At 43.8% G+C, this 21,883-nt stretch overlaps 2 protein-coding genes and 1 long non-coding RNA gene across 5 annotated transcripts in view; 2 read left to right on the plus strand and 1 right to left on the minus strand.

The window, feature by feature from the left end:
* LOC116732602 (Fc receptor-like protein 5) overlaps nt 1–21,883 on the plus strand; it is a 291,331-nt gene that overhangs the window by 125,320 nt on the left and 144,128 nt on the right. The gene's annotated exons all lie outside the window — the stretch shown is intronic.
* On the minus strand, nt 6,493–13,920 carry LOC116732559 (E3 ubiquitin-protein ligase Topors-like). Of its 3 annotated transcripts, none has more exons than XM_032582824.1 (4): nt 13,685–13,920; nt 10,319–12,720; nt 10,021–10,146; nt 6,493–8,539 (listed from the first exon to the last, which is right to left on the minus strand). In XM_032582824.1, the coding sequence occupies exons 1-4, from the start codon at nt 13,757–13,759 to the stop codon at nt 6,904–6,906; spliced, it is 4,239 nt and encodes a 1,412-aa protein (XP_032438715.1). In that variant the 5' UTR covers nt 13,760–13,920; the 3' UTR covers nt 6,493–6,903. The 3 variants fall into 3 exon arrangements, with proteins under 3 accessions (XP_032438715.1, XP_032438714.1, XP_032438717.1); XM_032582823.1 differs by having other exon boundaries at nt 10,021–10,149; XM_032582826.1 differs by lacking the exon at nt 13,685–13,920 and adding an exon at nt 13,303–13,673 and having other exon boundaries at nt 10,021–10,149.
* LOC116732665 (uncharacterized) lies at nt 14,532–16,895 on the plus strand. Its single transcript, XR_004341833.1, has 3 exons — nt 14,532–14,667; nt 15,280–15,465; nt 16,104–16,895. It is a non-coding gene; the product is annotated as an uncharacterized LOC116732665 (long non-coding RNA).

Consider the following 21,883-nt stretch of genomic DNA (forward strand, 5'->3'; position numbering starts at 1 on the left):
CCCAGTTTAACACCAGAGAGCTAGCTCTTCCTCTGCTGCTAACTGCCTCCAAATCAAACCACATTTCTTATCCAAATGCTCTATATTTTGTTTTTAACTCATTTTATTCTCTATATTTTGATGACTTGTTTTAAGACCAACAATTATTGCTTTCAGAAATTTAGAAATGCAATTTTTCAGTTGTTATCCATGCCAATTATAGTTAGCAATTAGCTAAGTTAGCATAGCTTATCTGCATTTAATCATTCTAACATTAAAAGAACAGTCCTGCTATTGATTTAAAGTCATAAATGCAAATAAACCAACTCTAATAACATTTCACATGCATGGCAGCCAAATTAGAAGATGAACATTTTATCCTCTTGATTTTTCTGACTTGGACTTCTAATTGCAGATCAATCAGACATTTATCCTGAGTTTCATTTGCACTCAAATGTTGAGTTATTGAAGATCCAAATTAGAAAAATCGACAGGTGCATCTCCAGAATATCGATTAGGAAACTCTGAAGCTGCATTCTCACCATCTTGACGCGGCGTGTCAATTTAACTTTTAATTTCTTCAGAAGGAATTAAAGTAGAAAATTGTGGAGAAAAATCACTGGGTGGATCGCAGGGTGTAGCTTTTACAATTGGATTAAACTGTTAGGGCGTCTTCATACCAGCCCTGTTTAGTTCACTTTAACTGAATTATAGTTGCTTACCTACAAAGTCTGTTTCATTTGGTCTGAATGATAATCAAACTCTGATCCGCCTCCAAACCTCCGTCTGGGTTCGGTTGAAGTGAACTCTGGAGAGGCTCAAATGTAGATGTGAACGCCAAGCGGACTGGAGACGACTCCAAAGGCAGGAAGCAGACCTCAGTGCAGGGCATTCTGGGTAAATAGAACCAAAACATTTCTCCTGTTAGCCAAGCGCTAAAGACAAAAGCAAAATCCTACAACCGCTAACATCTGCTGCTACTTTGTTTTAGTTTACATTTCATGAAGAAGGAAGTTATTCTTTGTTTCTTCTTCAGACGTTTTTGTGTGTTTTTTGTCAGTGGTTCTTGGTGCAGCGCCCCCACAGGCGAGGAGAGGAACAGCTTGCTCAAAGGTTTGGCTGGTTTGACTCAGCGCTGCTGAAAATCTATCAAATGTTGCAACTTTGTCCTCAAATCGAACCGACTTTACTGGTGAAAACATCTTTACTGCTCATCCCTCTGATGTGTTTCCCCAACCCAACATTAAGATCCAAGATGGCAGCCAGAAAGATAAAATGTAACCCATCTCAGATGGGATCAGGTCCTACACTGGTTGACTGATTAAAACAGGGAGTTTTTCTCTGGAACCGGGTCGGTTTGGGTGTGAAAACATTTCCATAAATTAGTTCTGACTGCAGAAGCAACAGGAAGGAAGCAGAACATTTTTCTGAAGAGATCCAGCGAAGGCCTCAGGTGTCTAAACTGACCTGCAGATGTTTCCAGTGGAGCTGAAAGCATCGTGAACAGCAGCTCTTTGTGTTGGAGTCCGAACTGCGTTTTTCTCTCCCACATTCGTTCTCATGCTGCACCTGAAGATGTGGAGGAAATGTTTACAGATATTTGTTTATCTTTGTGGGAGTCATGAGGAAATCGGCTCTTTGTGGGATCATCTGAACCCAAACATCCTCTGGAGGAGGAGGAAGGAGCCTCCTCCTCCTCCTCCTCCTCCTCCTCCTCCTGTAATCTGTCTGTGTGACCTCTTCATGTGCTGAATTATAATAAAGCATTTCAAAGATGAGGGGCGAGTGTGTGACACACACACACACACACACACACACACACACACACAGGCAGAGTGGAGGGATGTCTGATGATTGCATCATGCGTTGCAGTGAGTAATGATGTGTGTGAGCAGGAGGAGGCAGCAGGCATGAAAATGAACAATATGTTTTCCTGTGTTTGTGTGAAATTTTCCTGCCTCAAGATGGAAGCTCAGAGTGTGTGTGTGTGTGTGTGTGTGTGTTTGTGTGTGTGTGTGAGCGTGGGCTTGTCATCTCTGTAATGGTGTTGCTATCTGACAGAGAAAGAAAGAAAGACAGAGGCTGGTTGTCCCTGACGACGGTGCGCCGTGTTGCCAGGCAACTGCGCTAACAATGGGGCCCACCAGCAGTGTTCTAGAATGTGGGCGTGGCCTGATGAGCCGAGGGGCGGGGCTTCCCGCAGGCCTGACGTCAGCGACGGCAGATCTCCTCTAGATCCAACAGTTTCTGCTTCCAGAAACACAAAGTACCGTCAGGATCCAACCTGAACTTGTATAACTGTGGATAGAAATGAAAATTAGATGATTTCTAAAATTTAAATGTAATCTTTCTCATGTCTTTTTCAACCTCAGCGTCTCCAGCAGCTTTAAAAACCAACAGATCAACATTTATGGATGTTTTTCTTCCCAGAATATCCAAATTAATTCAATTTAAATAACTTCTTTCATCCCCAAGGAGCAATTTTAATAAATAATAGATCAACCTCAATCAGAGTGGAAGGAAACCAATCAGTTCTCAATTGGATTTAGGTCTTTACTTTGAGTAGGCCATTCTAACACATGAACGGTGGTGTCAGAGGTGTCTAAACTTGTCGCTACACAAGCCAAAAAAAAGAAAAACAACAAAAAACCAGAAATTATAAACATTTAGTTTGTTTTGTTGGCTCATAAACAAACTTACTGTGCAACTTATTATTATTCAGGAAAGTTTAAAGACAAGAATATAATTTAAAATCTGGGTTTTTGTTTTTTTTCATACTTCTGTCTGGTCTCATTATTCTTGACCAGAAGTGTACAATTAATCTTGTTGTACTGCTTACTGTGCAAAGACAACTAATCTGATCTAATCTAATCTAATCTAATCTAATCTGATCTGATCTGATCTAATCTAATCTAATCTAATCAGTTCAAACTGATGTAATCTAAATAACAACGTAGTTAGAAACTTGCAGGAAAGTAAATTATTATAAAACAAAGGTTTTCCACATTTGTGTTGTTAAAAGAAAAATCTCTGATGAATATATTTTGGAGGACGACTGTTTCTATTTTCTTGGCCTGTAAATGTTTTTGTCCATTTTAGCAACTAAAATTTAATAAGTTGATATAAAAAACCATTCTGGTAAAAAGTGTTGCTGAGTAAAAGTCATATTTACTGTAAAAGATAAAACGGAGCGATGGGGACAGGATGTGGTTTCATCCTTTCATTATTCAGTTGTTCACGTCCAGATTTACCGTCTGATTTCTTCTGGGCAGAATCATAACTCATGTCTCACGTCAACGAGCTAACAGTCGGATGAATTGCCTGTTCAGGCTGATTTTAAAACTATCAGGTTTAATTTGGTTCCACACATGGAAGTGGAACAAATTGATGGTGAAAAACAATCAGAACCGGTTCGATCAGAACGAGGTGAAGAAATCGGATCAGATCATTTTCCTGCTCTGTAGATCAGAGAAACTCTGAGGCCTTCTGGGAACATGGAGGATAAATTAAACACAAATGGACTTTTTAACTTTACTAACCAGGTGACTGAAGACAGTTGCTTCCACTGGGTTTTATTTAGGAGCATCGGAGTAAAGAAGCTAAATACAAACACATCAGGTTTCAGATTTTTATCTGAACGGTACGGATGGCAGCGGTTTGGTTTTCTGTTTGGACTCTCACTGGGCAGACGGGTTCAAACCCAAACATCCAACATCCAACATCTAACATCCAACATCTAACATCCAACATCTAACATCCAACATCCAACATCTAACATCCAACATCTAACATCCAACCTGCAGCAGCAGGATGTCTAGTCCTTGTTGCTGTGACGTTTCTCTGCCTCTGGTCAGACAGATTGATCTGACCGACGCCAGCAGCTCCATCCTCACCAAACCGTCTCTGTTGTCCTAAGGCTGGACAACTGAAGGGAACCAGAACCGGGTCGCTGATCGGGTCGCTTTTACAACAGAAACTCACAACTATATCTGAAAATCTTCCGATAACGTTGGTAAATAACATTGGATATATTCCTGTTTTCTTTTTCCTGTCTTTTTAACATCCTTTCTTTTTGGGAATGCTGTTTGTGTGCCGTTAGATGGCTAAATATCACATTAAAATAAAACTTAAGAATTTGTAAGATATATTAGCCAAAAATGATTGATCTCCAGTCAGTTCTTTGGGATATGAATATTGCGCATGCTGATATTGTGATGATGATATATTTGCGATGCATCATACAAACCTAATGGAAACAAACAAAATAGCTCAGAGGAAAAGAAAAATCCTGATCCTTCCTGCATGTTCCCCTCGTTCTGTCAAAGCTAATTAAAGTAGATTTAAGTTTTGTGATTGTCATGGAATAAAATCACATTAGCAATCGATGCTAACCCAAAATGTGGCGGATGGAAGGCATTTGCAAGGCCGACTGTTCGTCCTCAGATCAGGACATGAAGTTAATCATTTTTACAATTCAGAATTTAAGATCAACAGGAATTACAACAATAACATTTATTTAACAACATAAGCAAATAAAATTAACTTTTTCAACTTGAGCTGCTGCTTTCAGTCAAGGAATCTGTTTTTTACACCTTAAAGCTTTATAACAGCTAACGCTAACAGGTGTTGTAGGCGACTAATTAAAGTTTTCAAATGTAAACGATGCTGGCAGCTGAAACAAAGATGTTTTTAACTTCATTCGGTTTTAAATCTGTTTTCAGAAGCAGAGGAGGAACATCTGCATGTCTGCTGATTAATTCATCTCAAACCAGCTTATTTCTTTCATGCATTGTGGGATTTGTAGTTTTTTCTCAGCAGAGTAAAACCCGGTTCCGCAGGAAGAATAAAGGGATAATAAAGCCAAAAATAAAGGGATGTACAAATTTATTTTGATACATAATGTTAAATTCTGGTCAAAACTCTAATTTATAATACTTTAGGCCATTAGAGTCTGAAATTAAGTTAATATTTTTGGACCAGAGGGGAATGAGAGAGTAAACTATAATCTAGGATTTAAATCCAGGATTTTCTTGCTAGGAGGCAAAATAATAATAAAATATGAAGAAAACTCATCAGTAATAATCCCATCGGTGCTAAAACGTTGTTAAAACTGTATTGAAATGCTTTATCGATTCAGTGATGCACGAATTCAAAGTGAAGAAAATATGAAGGTCTTTCAGTCCACTGCCTGATTTTCTTTTTTAACATGTTTTAGGTTCTGTTTCACTGTTTGGATAAACCCAGTAAGTTCTGGTGGAGCTGCCAGTTCTCCATTAAGAGTCACAGATGCATCAACAAACCATTAAAACCACAAATAGGAAAATTTGCTCCTGGTTATTTTTGGTGAACAGGAAGAAAAGCTTTTCCCGCTGAGCCTCGTTCCTCAGGCTGGTAACTGGCTGCGGTTCGGGCCTCGGCGCTGATCCGCCGCAGACTGTGTGTGTTTAACAGCCAGTTAATCGCAGCCTGATAGGCTTAATTAGTGCAGCGGGGCCTCCGATCCGCGGCTCCCCCGAGGCTCATTATCCGCTCAGCTTCCTGCTCCTGAGGGCCGCAGAGGGCCGGGAGGAGGCGGCGGGGCGTCATGCGCCACCTGCTGGCGAGAAGCACCAACTGCAGCTGATTTACTGGATCTATCAACGATAGGACGATTAATCGATGTTATGTTTGTTCTTGAAGATTTCTTTTTTAATTTTTTTTCTACCAATGATCCCATCATTCAGAGCCGCCATTTTGCTTGTTTTTACTGCTATTTTAACTTTAAATTCATCTTAATTTTATGACAGAATATTATGATCAGGTTAAGATTTTTTTATTTTGAATTTCAAGAATAAAGTCACAACAATAGGATCTGAATCAGAGGTGTCCAAAGTGTGGCTTGGGGGCCATTTGTGGCCACTGGAACAACTCTGTGGACACAGAATGCTACAAATTTGGTCCTCCAGTGATTACTGTCATTTTTAAAATGAGAAAATACAATTTAATTCTTCTTTAATGGAAAGACACAAATCATTTTTCTTTTATTAGCCATGTTTTAATTTTAATTTCATAGTTAGTAACTATAATCATCCAGAAACTTCTAACTAAAAATCTACAAGACTGGAGTAAATGTATTTATCAAACTTGGTTAAGTTTTTTATAGAAATTTCAACATTTTTTGCTGGAAGATTTTCTAAAACAAACAAAAAAATACTCAAAAAGGCTGGAGACTGTCTGCATGGTAAGAGAAAAAGTTTGTTTCATTAAAACATTAATTTATTGGTGAGCATTTATACAAAAATTATAGATTTTATTTTTAAGTTCCATCGCTCAGCACTATCTGGGAAGAGTTCAAAGGTCATTTAGCCTCCAAACAACCGCAGAGTCCCATCTGGCCTCAGCTTGCAGGTTAAAGGTCAAAGTTCATGGCATTTTGCATTATAAAAAGCTGAGATCTTTGCAGAAAACACATCAGGACAAACTGTGAGGCATGGTGGTGGCAGTATGATGCTGCAGCAATGAACTGAAACAGGATGATTTTCAGATCAACCTTTTTATTCAGGTCTCCTTACAGAACCAGTGAAGAACGGCCAGGATGTCCACCAGAACCAGAACCAGAACCAGTTCCTGTGGCTCAGAGTCTCTGAACTCATCCATTCAGCGACCAGCAGCTCTCAACCTGAATCAAACCAAACATCTGGTCGTTTCTCCAGATGTTTCCTGAACAGCTTCCACACATTTCTTTAGGATAAAAAAATTAAAAAGCATAAATATATTTGGATCAGAACACGATAACTGGGTCGTAGTCCCGGAATTTAAAGTAAAAAGCAGTCCTGACATTTAAAAACAACCTGGTCACTTTCAGTCCAACAACAGACAAAAAACAGAAACAATAAAAAATAAAAACAAACTTTCTGTATTTATTTCTGTAAATTTTCCCCAGAATCAGGGAGGAATTTCTCCAGAGAGCCGATCAGACGGCCGACCCAACGGCTGATTGTCTGACGGAGGTTCAAAGGTCCTGTGGGAGGATTTAGGGGCGGAGCCAGAGAGGAGGTGGGCGGAGTCAGAGAGTCGGCTGGAAGATCGTCTGTGGGCGGAGTCAAAGGAGTCTGAGAGTCGGGTGGAGTCATGTGGGTGGTGGGCGGAGTCATGTGGGTGTGTGCTGGGTGGCGTAGCCTGCGAACTCTGCTGTTGGTTCTGGCCCAGTGAGCCCGGCGGGACGCTGGAGCTCGGATTGTTCCGGTTCTTTGATGCCGAGTTGGACTCTGAGAGGTGAATCGGTTCAGAATGGGACTTGGACTGAGAACTGTGCTCTGATTGGATGAAGCAGAGGGCGTGTTGTGATGGAGGTGGAGCTAAGGCCTTGTGGTTGGAGGCGGAGTCAGAGACGCCGACCTCCTGACCTCCTGCAGCGGCGGTGAGGTCAGGACGGACGCCCCCTGCTGGCGGCCGGTCCGGTCGGAAAGCAGCAGCACTGAGAGAGTTCAGACCTGAGAAGAAGTCCCAGCCAGATGGACCGAGACCACCGGCACCGACCCGACGGGTCGGGCTGACCGGGTTCCTGGGGTGAGCCGGGTGGAGATCCGAGGAATGTGAGGAGGTCACAGGGGTCAAAGGTAAATTCAGCTTCAAGCTTTCGCTGCTGGGGAACGACTCCATGGAGGGAAAAGAACCAAACCTCAGGCTGGGGAGCCGATCAGAACCGGACCGGACCGGGAGCCTGGGGGAGGAGGAGGCGAGCGCGGCACCGCTGGCAGACGGTGACACGCCGAGCTGGTTCTGGATGGTTGCTATGGGAGGAATGGCGAGTGGGACGAGACCCGGTGAGTTCCTGCCAGTCGTATTCGGGTGGGAGGAACAATGTGGCCCAACGTCTGGCGGGCCGGCGGCGCCGCGCGGCGGACTCCCAGCATCCTTGTGTTTGAGAGGCGGCGGCGTGTTCCTGCTGTACGACCCGACTGGACTGGCCCGCCGGAGGAGAGGCGGGACTTCCCGACCCTCCATCCTCTCCAGTGGAGGCGGGACGGAGTCCGAGTTCTGCTGACAGCTGGTGACAGATGTTGGACCGGAACCTGTCCTCTCCTCCAGCCGGATGACTTCCTGCGGCGTCCGCTCTCTGTTCTTCGACAGGAAGCCGCCGTCCTGGGACAGGTTCTGTCTTGGTGGAGCGATCCGGTTCAGGTCGTCCAGGATGGCCTCCAGCAGGTACCGGTCAGACGGGTCTTCTCTGTGGCCCAGTTTCTTGGCGTCGGCCTCCGGTTGCTGGTCGTCAGATGTGTCCAGCAGAGACACGGTGTCCTCCATGTTCTCGACGTCCACGTAGCTGCCGTCGCCTCGGCGCGCAGCTCCGGACCGAACCGGCGCCTCCGACTCCGACCCGTCGGACCCCCGGTCCAGGATGTCGGCGGGAAGCTCCCCCACCTCCACGGCCCCGCCCACTCCGGCGGAGGGAGCCAACGGGAGGTCGGAGAAGTCGATGGTCTGCTGGCTGCTGAGGGGGCTGCTGCTGCCGCTGTTGGTCTTCTTCTGGCCGTCGTCATGGCTACTGTCGCTGTCCAGGGTGATGATGACCGGAGAGCTGAGGCAGAAAACACCGTCAGACGGGGGGTAAAAACTTTATTCATTATCGGTCCAAAGTTTAAACTCCTCTGAGACAGAGAACTTATCGTATCGCTCGTCTTTTATCGTGATAAATTTCTTGTCATGATAATAATTCAGATTTATTTTTGTCACAAAAAATTAAAAATAATGTTCAAACCTCACAAACTATTTACTTTGTTCAATGAAAACATCAATAAATTAAATAAATCTGAAAATCCTGTGTTCAGTTTAGTGACACTTTGACTAAAGGAACGTTTGTCATGAGGATGTTTGTTTCTGTGGGACTGTAATTGCTGTGACACACAGTCACAGTACCTTCCTAAAACAAGGAGAATAAATCACTTTTATCATTTTGTTAACAAGTTTAGACTTTTCCTTTTGTAAGTTTTTATAATTTTTTAATCAGACTGATTTTTATTGATGTGTTAAAATGTATTGATTAGGTCAAAGGTCGTCTGGTTAATCAGTTGGAACAGAAGGTTCCTGCTTTTATCTGAAAGCTGGTTTTCTATATCAGCACACACACACACACCCCCCACACACACACACACACACATTAAGGAACTGACCTCACAGGGCTCCGCCCCCCTATAACCGTTTTCTTGGTGATTCTCTCGCCGTCAGCTGACTCTGTTCTCTGAGGTTCACTGAGACAAAGCGGGTCGACCCGTTTGGGTCCAATGTTTTCTATTCTGTTTTTATTCTCAGCAACAAAACAAGAACTTTCCTCAAAAGCCTCCATTAATCAGAAATTCATGACTCTGGAGACTGAAACGTCCCAGGATGTTTGAGGCTGTGATGCAAAGAGCAAAACAAGATGGCTGCCAACGATCGGCTCGTTAACCGTCTGTAGGAACAACTTACAGGCTAGGAAGGTTTTTCTTTATCTTAAATGAAAAGATATTATAAATTGTTTGTGGAGTTGTGGCTTCATTTCTGTTCTGAGTGTGTTGTTCGTTTGTTAGATTCTGTGTATTCCTGCTAACGATTCACTTTCTGATTGGCTGCCCGTCTCCTCCAACAGGCTGCCATATCAGGCCAAGAAAATCAAAAAAATATACTTTAAGGCAATTCAGTGCTCAAATGTTCATTTATTTAAGATTTTATAAGACTTTTTTAGAGACTGGAGTTTATATGATGCTTTTCTAACATCCTGTTCCATCTAGCTGTGCGTCAGTTCCATCTGTTGACCTTAATGTCGAGGAAACCACCTGTGAAATAATAATTTCATTTTCTGGCAGCATGTAAAGCATTTAAAGTTTAGTTTTAGAAACTTCCTTTGAGCATTTATATTTGAAAATTGTTTATTTTTAGAAAACGTTTATTATGACATGAAAAGTGTGAGAGGTCAGGAGAAATGGTTGGACTGAGTTCTGTTGAAACCAACACGGTTCCTCTGATCAGAAGCTCTTTTAACACGGGTCAGAACTTCACCTGCTTCCTGTCATGTGACCTCACCTGGTGACCTGCGCCCTGCGGTGGCGTCTCCGGCGGCGCTTGTGAGCGGACGGCTGCGCGGCGCCGGAGTCGATGGTTCCCTCGTAGATGATCTCCACGCTGGGACTGCGGTCGTCTCTGGACCTCCTGCTGGTCAGAACAAAGATTCAGAAACGATTTTACTGCTGGGACCGAAAACCAGCTGAAAATGGACAGAAAAGACGGAAAAACACCGGAAAGGAAGGAAGGAAGAAAGGGATGGACGGATCCAACAACACCATAAACTCCTCCTCCTCCTCCAACAGGAAGTGTTTCTGACCTGCTTCCTGTCTTCAGGCCGTTGTCCCGCCTCTCCGCCTCCCTGCGGAGCCTCTTCCTGCGCTCCCTGTCGCGCTGCCGGCCGCGGCTCGGCCTCCATGTCAGGTCCTTGCTGCTGTTCAGGTGGCGGCTCTTGTACTTCCTCTTCCCGCCGGGTTTCTCCACGTGATGCGGGCGCTTGGGGGAGCAAGAGGGGGAGGGCGGCGTTCCCGGGGAGGAGCAGAACGGGGAGAAGGAGCGGGAGGGCGAGGAGGCGGAGGAGGTGAGGGGGGACACCTGGCTGAAGCGGAGCTCCCAGCCGGAGTCCGGCGGGCTCGGCGGCGGCGAGGAGGCGGAGTCAGCGCTGGAGTCGAATGGCGACGGCGAGCAGCGGGACATCATGGGGGGGAAGATGGAGCGGTTGGGGTTGCAGAAGGTGCCGCTCTTCCCATGAGGCTCTCTGCTCTGGTCCCGCCCACGCTGCTTCTTCTTCTTTCTCCGGCGTTCGCCTTGCTGCTTCCTGTCCCTCCGGCGGCGCTCCGGCGTCGCTGGGCTGAGGGAGCAGACCGACTTCCTGCTCCGTCCAGAACTCTCTGACCAGGAACCGGACCGCCGCTGGGAGTTCGCCTCCTTCTGCTGCTCCGCCCTGAAGGCTCCTGACGTGGAGGGAGGGATTATGGGTAGGTAGGTAGCGGGAGGGGGCGGAGTCTTATCGACCGTTGCTGAGCCAACTTCCACTTCCTGCTCCTCCTTCTTCTTCTTCTCTCCCTCGTCTTCCTCGCTGTCGGAGGACAGCTGCACCAGCTCTGGAGTTCTCTCAGCGATCGGCTTCTTGTATCCGACGATCAGACACTCCTCCTCCTCGCCGCGCGGCTCTGCTCCCTCCTGATTGGCCGGCTGCTGAGGTGCCGGGCTGAGCGGCGGCGGCGGCGTGGTGAGTGAATGTGGCGGCTCTGCCGAGGTGTACGACGGTCCTGGCGTCTCATCGTCCCAGCCGGACAGGCTGAGACTGCTTCCTGTTTGTATTACATCATCGTGACTTCCTGTCGCTGCCTCTGCTCTTCCTCCTCCCTCCTCTTCCTCATCCTCAGAGATGGCGATGACGGAGCTGCCGTCGGAGGGGCTGCTGAGCGGCTCCAGCTCCATGGCGGCGGCGGGCGGCTCGTACACCGCCAGCTGGTCGTAGTTCTCCATGCTAAGCGAGGAGCGGGCGAAGCTCACCAGCTCGTGCACAAAGTGCTCTGTGCGGGCCAATAGGAACGGCCGCAGGTCTTCTTCTATGGCGGCGGCGTCCTCCAGGCCGCTGCGCAGGACGCGGGCGGTGACGGTGCGCAGCACCACGTCGCTGAGCGGGGCGTGCGGGCCGAGCAGCACCGCCAGCTCCCGCCGCAGCCAGCTGGTCAGCCGGTTCAGGTGGCCGGTCCCCCGACGGAACGTCTCTGGAGCGACGCTACGAGGTCGCCCCTGGTTACCGCTGACGCCCCGCACCCAGATCCCGCTCTGGTAGAGTGCCTTGCGGAACGCAGTGACCTCCCTCTCCCTCATCTGGACGGTGCTGCCCTCCCGCTGCAGCCGCTGCCGGACCGCCAGGCGGCACATGAGGCGGCGTGATGCGCGGGCGCTGGGGGCCGCCGCGCCCCGCAGGCCGGCCAGCTCCTCGCTCAGCGCCTGCCGCCGCTCCTCGTCTCTCCTCATCATCTCCTCGGCGACCTCCTCCACCCGCATGTTGTCCATGATGAGCTCCGACATGTCCAGGTGGTACGGCGAGACGGGCAGCGGCGGAGAGTGCATGAAAAACTCCCACTCCCCGACGCGGTCGGTCGACCTGCGACCGCTCGCCGCCCGCTCACGCCTGCGCCGCCGCCGCACGGCGTCCCTGTCGGCCGCCACCAGGTGCCGCCTCAGCATCAGCCGAAGGTGGTGCTGCGCGCCGTCCGCCGTCATGGCAGCCACGGTGGTGAGGAAGGTGCTAGCGGTGAGCTGGTTGGCGGCGCGTGGCGGCGGCTGCAGCGTGTACTCCTTGAAGTCGTCCTCGGCGCGCACTGAGTGCAAGATGGAGGCGAAGGGCTGCTTGCAGAGCGGACACTCCGCCTTGTTGTGCGACCACTCCTGGATACAGGGGAAGCAGAAGCGGTGCAGGCAGTGGTCCAGGTACGCCAGGTTATTGAAGCGGTCCAGGCAGATGGGACACTTGGAGTCGGGGGACGCCTCGGCTGCCACGGCGGGCCTCGCGGCGCCGGACGAGGTGGAGGGAGGAGACGAGGCGGGGGCGGCGGGGGCCGAGGCCTTGCTGGCGTTCTTCCTCCTGCTGCTCCGCCGGCTCTCTCTGGTTCTGTCTGCGTCTCCCTCCAGAGCGCCTCCTGCTGGAGCGGCTGCCGGCGCCGTGTCCCGCCGGCGCAGCTTCATCCGAGTCGGTGCCATCACCTGAAGACGGAGACACAGAGGCTCAGCATCAGAAACGCAGAACATTTCATCCACACTGGGAAAACTCCCTCACTAGCATTTTAAAGTATTTATCTGTTTTTAATAGGGATTCATGACAGAGACACGTTTAAAGTTATTGTTTACATCCGGAAGATTTGCAAATGATGATTCATTTTGCCATCTATAGCGGCATAACGTCACGCCGCAACAGATCTATAGTGGATCAACATCAGTATCGGCCGGTGTTAGTCATTTCTTAACATATCAGTATCAATATGATAATAATTTACAATAATCACTTACAGGTTGGTTATGTGAGCGTGATGCAGCGCAGGACTGTGGGGAGGTTAAGTGACATAAAGAAGGTAGCTGTGTGGTAAAGGTAGTGAAATATTAGTGTGTAAAATATTAGTAAATATTATTATTGGATATCAATATCGGCCCAAACTTTCACAACGGTGCATTCCTAGATTTTAACTTATACTTTACATTTTATAAAGGTTTGCGCCTATGTAAGGTTTCGTGTGTATGTTTTGGTTGTATATTTGTTTACTGTGTGTAATGTTCTCTCTGTGCACTGACCTGATCAGAACCAGAACCAGAACAGAACCACCGCGTCTTCTCTCCTCGGAGGAACACAATCACACATCCTAACTCACATTTGTAAAATCTACATTCCCCTTTAGGGTCAGAATCTCTCAGATTCAAGATTGTTATGAATATTAAACACAAACTGAACGAACCAACTCCTGTTAGCCTAAAGCTAATGAGCTACAATCAAAATAACCTGTAAATACTTAAAGATAAAGCCTTAAACAATACGTCACTATTTTTAGACTAATTAAAGTCCATCTCTACTGGTACATATAACTCGAATCGGAGTCATTACGTATTTAAAAACGTTATTTTATTCCCTGCCTTCCTGACACTCTGTTACCATGCTAACTCTGTTAGCTCCACAGACCTCAGCTGAAAAACCCGCAGCTCGCTCCTCCTCATCCGGGCCTTTCTTCCTTCTTCTCCGCGCCGGCAGCGGCATCCACCGTCAGCAGAGAGGAACCGGCGTCCCCAGCTCAAAGGTCCAGATCCAGATCCGTTCAGAACCTGTGCAAAGTTCGGAACCAAAACATCAGGCTCTGGGTCGGCTGTTGTCCTAACTCAAGCTACAACCCAAGGAGCGGGGCATGATGGGAAACCAACAGACGTCTGCTCCTTCCCTCGAGTCGAAGATCGTCAAAGTGTGAGGAGAGCTCACTAATACAAGAAATTTATTAAACTTGTGTAATATTCTGTAATTCAACCATTGGCTGTTTGTGTTACTACTTTTTTTATTGTTAAATAACTCTACATGGGATTTTATGTTTATTTGTTCTTTCCTAATAAAGTTTTGGAGACAACGTGATGTCAACGAAACTCTTTCTTGGCCTAATGGCGCCATTGATTTTTATATGTTTCAGAATAAGTTTAAAAAATATTTCAGTTTTCTTACACCCAGTCTCCACCAAAATACTTTGCATCTTATTTTGTAGTATTTGAATTATTTATCCTAAATAGTCAGTCAATTTTATTTTATTCTTCAAGTAAAACTGGCTCGAAGTGAGACATCTTCTTCCGACCCCTTTCTTTGGTTACCATAGTAACGGATGTGCTCTTCTGTAACTGTCCCCAAAAGGCAGTTTTCGCAGAGCAGCGGCGCATTTAAAAGCCAGTTTAACGGTCAATGTTTTAATGCAAAATAATAATAATGTCATAGGGAAAATATTTAAGAAGCGAAAGCTTTAACAAATCTTTAACTTACAGTTTACCCTCTTTGACACAAGATGGCGTCCTGGCGGCTGAAACGGTGTTTGAACTCAGCCGAAGAAGAAGCGGGAGCGTCTGAGTAAACAGACCCAGCGGAACATGGCGCCTCTCAGCCGGAGGACCGTGGACAGGATTTATTCTGCGGTGAAACAGCTTAACCTGCTTTCAGATGATGTTTGCTTTAGAGTTGAAGGGTTTCCTGTTTATATCTGGGACACAGTGAACTATTTCACATTTCAAATGATCACTGAGAGAGAAGAAAATATCAGGAAATCCATGTGGAAAAGGAGAGGAAATTCCTAAAACATCTCAGAATATGGATGTGCTAATTAATTATTGTTTACTGTTTCTATGTACAGTTATGAGTTGTAGCATCGTTTGAGTTGAGGACGAAGCGGAAGTTATCTTACGATTTGGAAATGGCTAAAGGGCGATTCCACCGTTTTTCTCTAACTTGAGTATCTTTAATCTGCTCTAATTTACAGTCTGCGATACTTATACTCTGTAGAAGAACCTTCCTGTTTTAGAGCAAATGTCCACTATTTTAATCGTAAACACGAACAACATGAATAAAAACAATAGATTGTTTGTAGTAAATAATTACATGTGATTAAATAAATCCTGGATCAGAACCTAAACTTGTAAGATGAGTGAAAACTGCTGACATCATAACTGATCTGGGGTAAAATCTTGTTACAGTCTGGATTAAACATGCTTCAAGTCTCTGGACTCTCCTGACCCGTCTCTGTCCTGCAGGTCCTGCTGGGTCTGGTGGTTCTGTCCTGGTCTTATGTGATCTACGCCAGCAGGATCGCAGCTTATTGGCTGCTGGAGAAAAGGACCGCCCTGCTGCAGGAGGACTGACGGCGCCGCTGCAGGCTGGTGCTGGGAGACGTTCTGGTTCTGGACCAGAAACTACCAGCTGCTGGACTGGACCAACAGGTGGGTTCTGTTTACGCCTGTCATGGTAATGACTGGATGAAAAATTGTCCCAGAAGTTAATGAGATGAACAATAATGTTGTTGTTTTGAGACCATTTTCAAGTAACATAATGGTAATAAAGCAATAATAATAAAACAAGAACAAAATCTCAGAGATCAATAAACTTTAAATTCTAGTGAACATTTAAAACTGGACCTGGAAAAAATTTAAATATCCAAAATAAACAAACAAAACAACAAATAAAATGAATCATGAAGTCTCTGTAAACAAATTAGTTTTTCACAACGATAAATCAGGCAAATGGAAATTATTGAGTTAGTTTTAATTTATCATGCAAATTATTGATTTATTGCCAGTTGTGACAGGCTGAGTAATATTTCTAGGTTGAGTTGAGCAACAGGAAGAAGATCCAATATTGTTATTTTCCATTATTTATAAATCTGGAACAAAGTATAAAATAATGGAAACAACTCAGCAGAAATGTGATAAAACTGTTTTATTAAAAAAAAACTTTTAAAATCACACTTAAAATTTGTACAAAGTTACAGGACGACTTGTAAATGTTTAAATTTTACACTGTTGTATTTATTTACTCTGGTAAGTTAACCTCTTTACATTTATACTAATGTTTTTAACAGGATTATTCTGGAAACCAGGGCTGCCAGTTTATTTTGGCAGCGCCCAGTGGACCCGGAGGAGATGTTCTGAGAACCGCAGCCTGAGAACAGCTGAGAGTCCAGCAGGTTTCTGGATCAGAACCGACAACGAATCCAGGTCTGAACAGAACTGCTGAGAAACCCAGAGATGATTCGGTTTACCTGAGGAAAACAGAAACTTTAAAATAATTCAGTTTAAACTGAAACTTTAAAATAATTCAGTTTATCTGAGGAAAACAGAAACGTTTTAAATTCCTGGTTCAGTTTGGATCCAGAGGTTCACCGACTCGATGGTCTGCAGCCGCTCAGATCTGTGAATCTTTGTTTGTCTATAAGTTTGTTATCATCCAGAAGGACAACAAAGTTAAACAGAATAAAAACTGTTTTCAGTAAAAATGTCTTCATAAAAACAGAAATCGATTATTTGGAGGAAACATTTCAGTTAAACTGCGATGTTTGAGGATATTTAATTATTATCTCCAAGGTTTTTTATTTTTAACAGAAGACTGACAGACTGAGGAGTCGAGTGGCTGAAAACCGTTAAAGATGTTTGTGACCCAAAGTTTGCAAGAATAAATGAAAACAAACTTTAGTCAGGATGTTGGACTCAGTGATGATTTAGGGCAGAGACAGAAATATGTCAGCAAAAATGTTAGATTTGTTCTTTGGGTTCATCTTCATATGAAACATAATTAATGATTTTAATGATATAAGTAAAACATAATAAGTTAATGTAAACAGTTCCATGTCTGTTCATTAAAATCTTTCTATTGATTTTGTGTTTGAATTATTTCGTTAAGCATAAAATAAAAACAGCAACAACACAGATTTAAATTCACACTGAACAGAACTCAGTGGAAAAAACTTGATGATAATGTTGCACTTCATCCTGGATTTAATATTTATCAGGAAACGGTGGAAGGATGATCAATTAAAGGATGGAAACCCTGCCCTCTCTGTAGGGGGCGCCGTCCAGCAGTCTCCTCTGCTCTGAGGGTCAGAAAAGCTGCTGAAACAGAACATAAAGTTCACGTGAAAAAACAACAAAAAACACAACAAATCAAAGAAAAACTGATCTGAAGATTCATCAGGAAGAGATTGACTGAGGAAACAGGAAGTCCTGAGGACAGAGACTCCGCCCACTGAGAGAAGAGACTTTAAATCCTGCTGCTGCTGGATCAACCTGCAGACCTCTCTGGTTCTGGTTCTGGTTCTGGTTCTGCTCTTCATCACACTCACAGAGTCGTTGATACTTCTGTCCAACTGACCTGAGCTGATGTTGAGCTCAGCATTCAGCAGCTGGAACGAAGGAGCAGCTTCATCAGCATCTGAAACCTGGAGACACGAGAGATGAGAACCAGAGTCTGGCAGCAACGCGGCAATCTGCAACCAAATCAACCAGCAACCAAATCAACCTGCAACTGAATCAACCAGCAACTGTTTGAGGCAAACACAGCAACAATAATCTTCCCAGTGTGATTGTTGCGTTGCCATAGATACAGTCTGATGTCATGAGTTTAATTCTGATATTTGAGGTTTTTTTGTTCATAAATAACAACAAATTACCAGTGATTGATTTTCAGCATTTATGGGGCCCTCAGGATCTGGGGGCCCCACCAGCTGCTTAGTTTGCTTGTTGAGTCAGTTGAGTAATGCTGTTGGAGGCAGATCATGTTAGCTAAATTATGGCTAGTTAATGCATGCTAATATAGCATGGTAAGCTAGTTTACCGACCGTTCATTAGAATGTCATCAAGTGTTGACTACAGAACTGTTTGAATTATTTAAAATCTTTTTTCCAAATGGAAACTCGTATAAAGTTAAACGACCTTCAGAAAACCAGACAATCATCTGAAAATCATTTCTGAAGACACAATAATAAAATCCCTCATTTCTAAAGTGTAAACTGTATATTAAAATGATTTAGAATTAAGAAACAATCATCATATTCAAATAAAACCAACATGACAGGTTAGAAATCAACAATCAACAAACTCAAACTTCTGTAGGAAAAATGAAGAGACAGAAAAATAAATCTGAAGTGATTTCCTGGGACTTTGTATTTTCAATAATGTGAAATAATTTGTTGAAACAGAAATCACTTCAACAGGAAGAGAAAAGCCAGAGAGGAAACATCAGAGGAGAGATGATGACCTGAGGAAACGTTTTCAGCTGCAGGAATCAGGACAGGATTTCAGAAACTCTCAGTCAGAATCCGACTTTTCACTCATCACCGTCTGATTTCCAGTAAAATAGATTTCAGAGATCAGAAACATTAGTTTCTTAGATTTCTGGAAGGTTTGAGCAAAAGTTTAATCTGAGCATAAAGAGTCCTGCTCTGTCTTATTGCTTGTGTTGCATCAATAAACAACATAATTATTTCATTTTAAAGTTTACATGAACATTTATGTATTGACACTAATTAAAGAGCCCGTTTACTGAACCCTCCAGCTGAGCATCACTGAAACTCTGAGCAACATTAAATAAATCTGCAGGAGTCGTGAAGATGGAGCAGCGAAAAAAACAAACCGACAAATTTAAAGATGATGCAGAAAATAAACAAACAACAGGAAGGCGCAGAAACAACTGAGAACGTTTCTGATGATCCTTCCTCTAGTTTCACTGGGAAACAAGGAGCCAGTTTGTCTTTTCTCACCTTCCTTCCTGTGTTGGAGCTGCAGAGACGATCACCTGAACCTGAGGCCGAACCGTTTCAGGACAGCAGAAGAAGAAGAGCAGCTGGAGGATGAGGAGGAGGATGAAGGCTGCTGTCCTCCGTCAGGCGGACACCGATCCGTCTGCTGCAGAGAGGAGGAGCTGGAGCTGAAGCCTGATTGGAGGAGGAGACGAGCGCATGGCCCGGCTGGACGTGTGCCCTGGTCAGAGGGTCAAAGGTCAGGCAAACAGCTCTGAGCTGCTGCTTCTCCTCACTGGAACAAACCAGTTGAGGTGATTCTGACATCAGATCAGGATTCTGAGTCTGGAAATCATTTAAGATTTAAAAATTACATCAAAATATAAAGTTAAGTGGAAACTTTGGTATTTTTAAGACAAACATTGCAATAATTCATATAACTGACAAAAACAAAACCAGGCAAAAGAAACAAATCAGTTTCTTTCAATAACAAACTTGAACAGAAACTGCAGGTGTGTCTGAGAGTCTGGTGGATTTTTGGTTAAAACATTTAGTTTTTCTTTCAGTGGGAAGAAAATCCTGAAATTTTACTCAAGAGAAGAAATATTTCATAATAAACTCAACAAAAGGTAAAAAGTACAGAGTAGAACACCTATAAAAGTTTAAAATAAAAAGTTACTAAACATTTACTCAGTAACTGAGTAAATGTAACTAGTTACTATCAGGATTACATGTTTCCATATTTTAAATATATTCTGTCATATATTGCTCATATATCTTTATATATATTTCATTTATTTTTCTATATAAAATACATTTAAATGATAAGTGATGATCAGTTGAGGCATTTAAATAAACTGACCCTCATCAGGAACTTGTTTTTGTTTTTCCTGTCATTTTTACTTTTTGATCGTAATTTTTTATTATGAATCCTCCTTTATCCTTTATGAATGAGACTCCAGATGTTGTTTCCATGGAGACGAATAACAGGAAGTGAATATTTAGTTAGCTTTGAGGTCGTTTATGTTCATCATTTCTTCTCTGACTCTGAAGACATCGTGTGTCTGGAAACATTATGGATTAAAACCACAGTTTTCCAGCAGGGGGCGCTGTTACGTTGTTTTTAAAATATCCTGTTTTTCTGCAGCATCTCTGCAGGAAATCATCTGTTAGCCCCTCTGAGAGTCACCAGAGGGCTCCAGGATAATCCAGGTCTGTTTCCCTGCTGAAGATGATAAAATCATGATGCCAGCCGGAGATTCTTCTGGTAATTATATGGAAATAGATTCTGTTCACCATAAAACTCCCAGAATCCAGAACCAATGGAGGAACTTCCTGTCTGCAGCTCGATGTCATTTTATTCAGAAAGCTAAAATCCTACAAGGTTTCAGATCATTAAATAAAATTCTGTCTGTTCAACATGGAAAATAAAACAAGTTAAAGAAAAACCTGAACCACGGATCTAAAGCCACACAGAGAGAAAACCTGGAAACGTTTCTCAAATATCAACCTTTTTCTGAATCCTGTCAGCTGATTGGTTCAGGTGTTTTTATTATCGATTAAAACACCTGAAGACGTTTCAGAAACCAAAACATCTGCAGACGACCTGAGGACAGGGTGGGTTAGAGCCTCTGTAGACAGCTGCTTCACACACACACACACACACACACACACACACACACACACCCCTACACACGCCCACACACACACACACACACACACACACACACACACACACACACACACACACACACACACCCCTACACACGCCCACACACACACACACACACACACACACACACACACACACACACACCCCTACACACGCCCACACACACACACACACACACACACACACACACACACACACACACACACACACACACACACGGCCTCTTTGATGCGGCTCCTCAGATGTGTAAATGTTGGCCTGAATGGGCGAGCGAGCAGCAGGCGGAGCTGGAGAGAGAGTTGAGCACCCATTCAATCAGAAACACTTCAAACACACACACGTTGTGTTATCTGTAATTAAAAGCTGGCTGTGTTTGGGGTTCTGCATGTTAATCAGCCTCTTTGTGTGGTTTATGGGAATGGGTCGCATCGGTTCTGATCATCTGAATCATCCTCTGGATTCATCCGTTCATCATTCACCAAGCAGCTCGTTTTAATCCTGAGAAACTCATTTCATTAACGAACAGAGACGCAACTGACAATAAAGACACAAATAAATGAATAAATTCTATTTTAAATAAGAAAATGAACATTTTATTGCCTAAAATGCAAAAACACAATTCCTCCAGTGAATGTTTGATCGTCTGTAGTAAATGATGATAAAATATCAACATGAGAAAAATTCTTCACTTTCTGCTGAACATCAACAGAGTGTGGGATTAATCTGGGGATTATTTCATGGATTATCTGATTATTAACTGGATATCAGAGATTTTATTTACAGAATTGGAATCAGGTGAAGCTAAAACTAAGATCTACAGAAACAGAAGGTTTTTAATCTCATCTCAGTGGTTTCTAAAGTCGGTTCTGGAGGTCCGACATCCTGACTGGTTCAGTTCACCTGGATCCACTGAGGCTCATCAGAGGCTTTAGAGGAACATGGAACAGGAAGTTAATACGACCAGACAGGAAGTAAAACATTCAGGACAAACCTTGGACACCATCGGGTTAAATACAAAATATAGATTATAGATATATAATACATATATAATATAGATATATAATACATGTATAATATAGATATATAATACATATATAATATAGATATATAATTATGATTTAATTCCTGCTCTGAGTTCTTTCATCAGAAAGGATTAATTTAGTGTCTGTAAACTTAAGATGATTATTTAATCTGATTAACCGTTTCATCTCTTTACCAAATTGTTCCTCCATCAGTCCAGCAGAAGTTCGGACCAAACTGGATCATCAGCAGAATAATCTAATAAGATTCAACGAGCTGCAATGGTCTAGTCAAAGTCCAGACCTCAGAGGTCTTAACGACCTGAAGCTGTTCTGCAGTTTTTCTATTATCTGTACCTGGATTAATAAATAATAATGAAGAATCTATTCTGTTTTTGTTCAGTTAGGATTTTATTTAAACTATTTTATACATTTAT

Source organism: Xiphophorus hellerii, chromosome 14, assembly GCF_003331165.1.
Source record: "Xiphophorus hellerii strain 12219 chromosome 14, Xiphophorus_hellerii-4.1, whole genome shotgun sequence".
Taxonomy (NCBI): Eukaryota; Metazoa; Chordata; class Actinopteri; order Cyprinodontiformes; family Poeciliidae; genus Xiphophorus; species Xiphophorus hellerii.

What these genes read in the sequence shown, in the direction of transcription:
- LOC116732559 (XM_032582823.1), bottom strand. Translation starts at nt 13,759, where the DNA reads ATGCCGCTGCCGGCGCGGAGAAGAAGGAAGAAAGGCCCGGATGAGGAG. An exon ending in CTGCGGGTTTTTCAGCTGAG is followed by an intron (nt 12,721 to 13,684) that starts GTCTGTGGAGCT and finishes CTCCGTCTTCAG; the next exon opens with GTGATGGCACCGACTCGGAT. An exon ending in GGCCTGAAGACAGGAAGCAG is followed by an intron (nt 10,150 to 10,318) that starts GTCAGAAACACT and finishes TGTTCTGACCAG; the next exon opens with CAGGAGGTCCAGAGACGACC.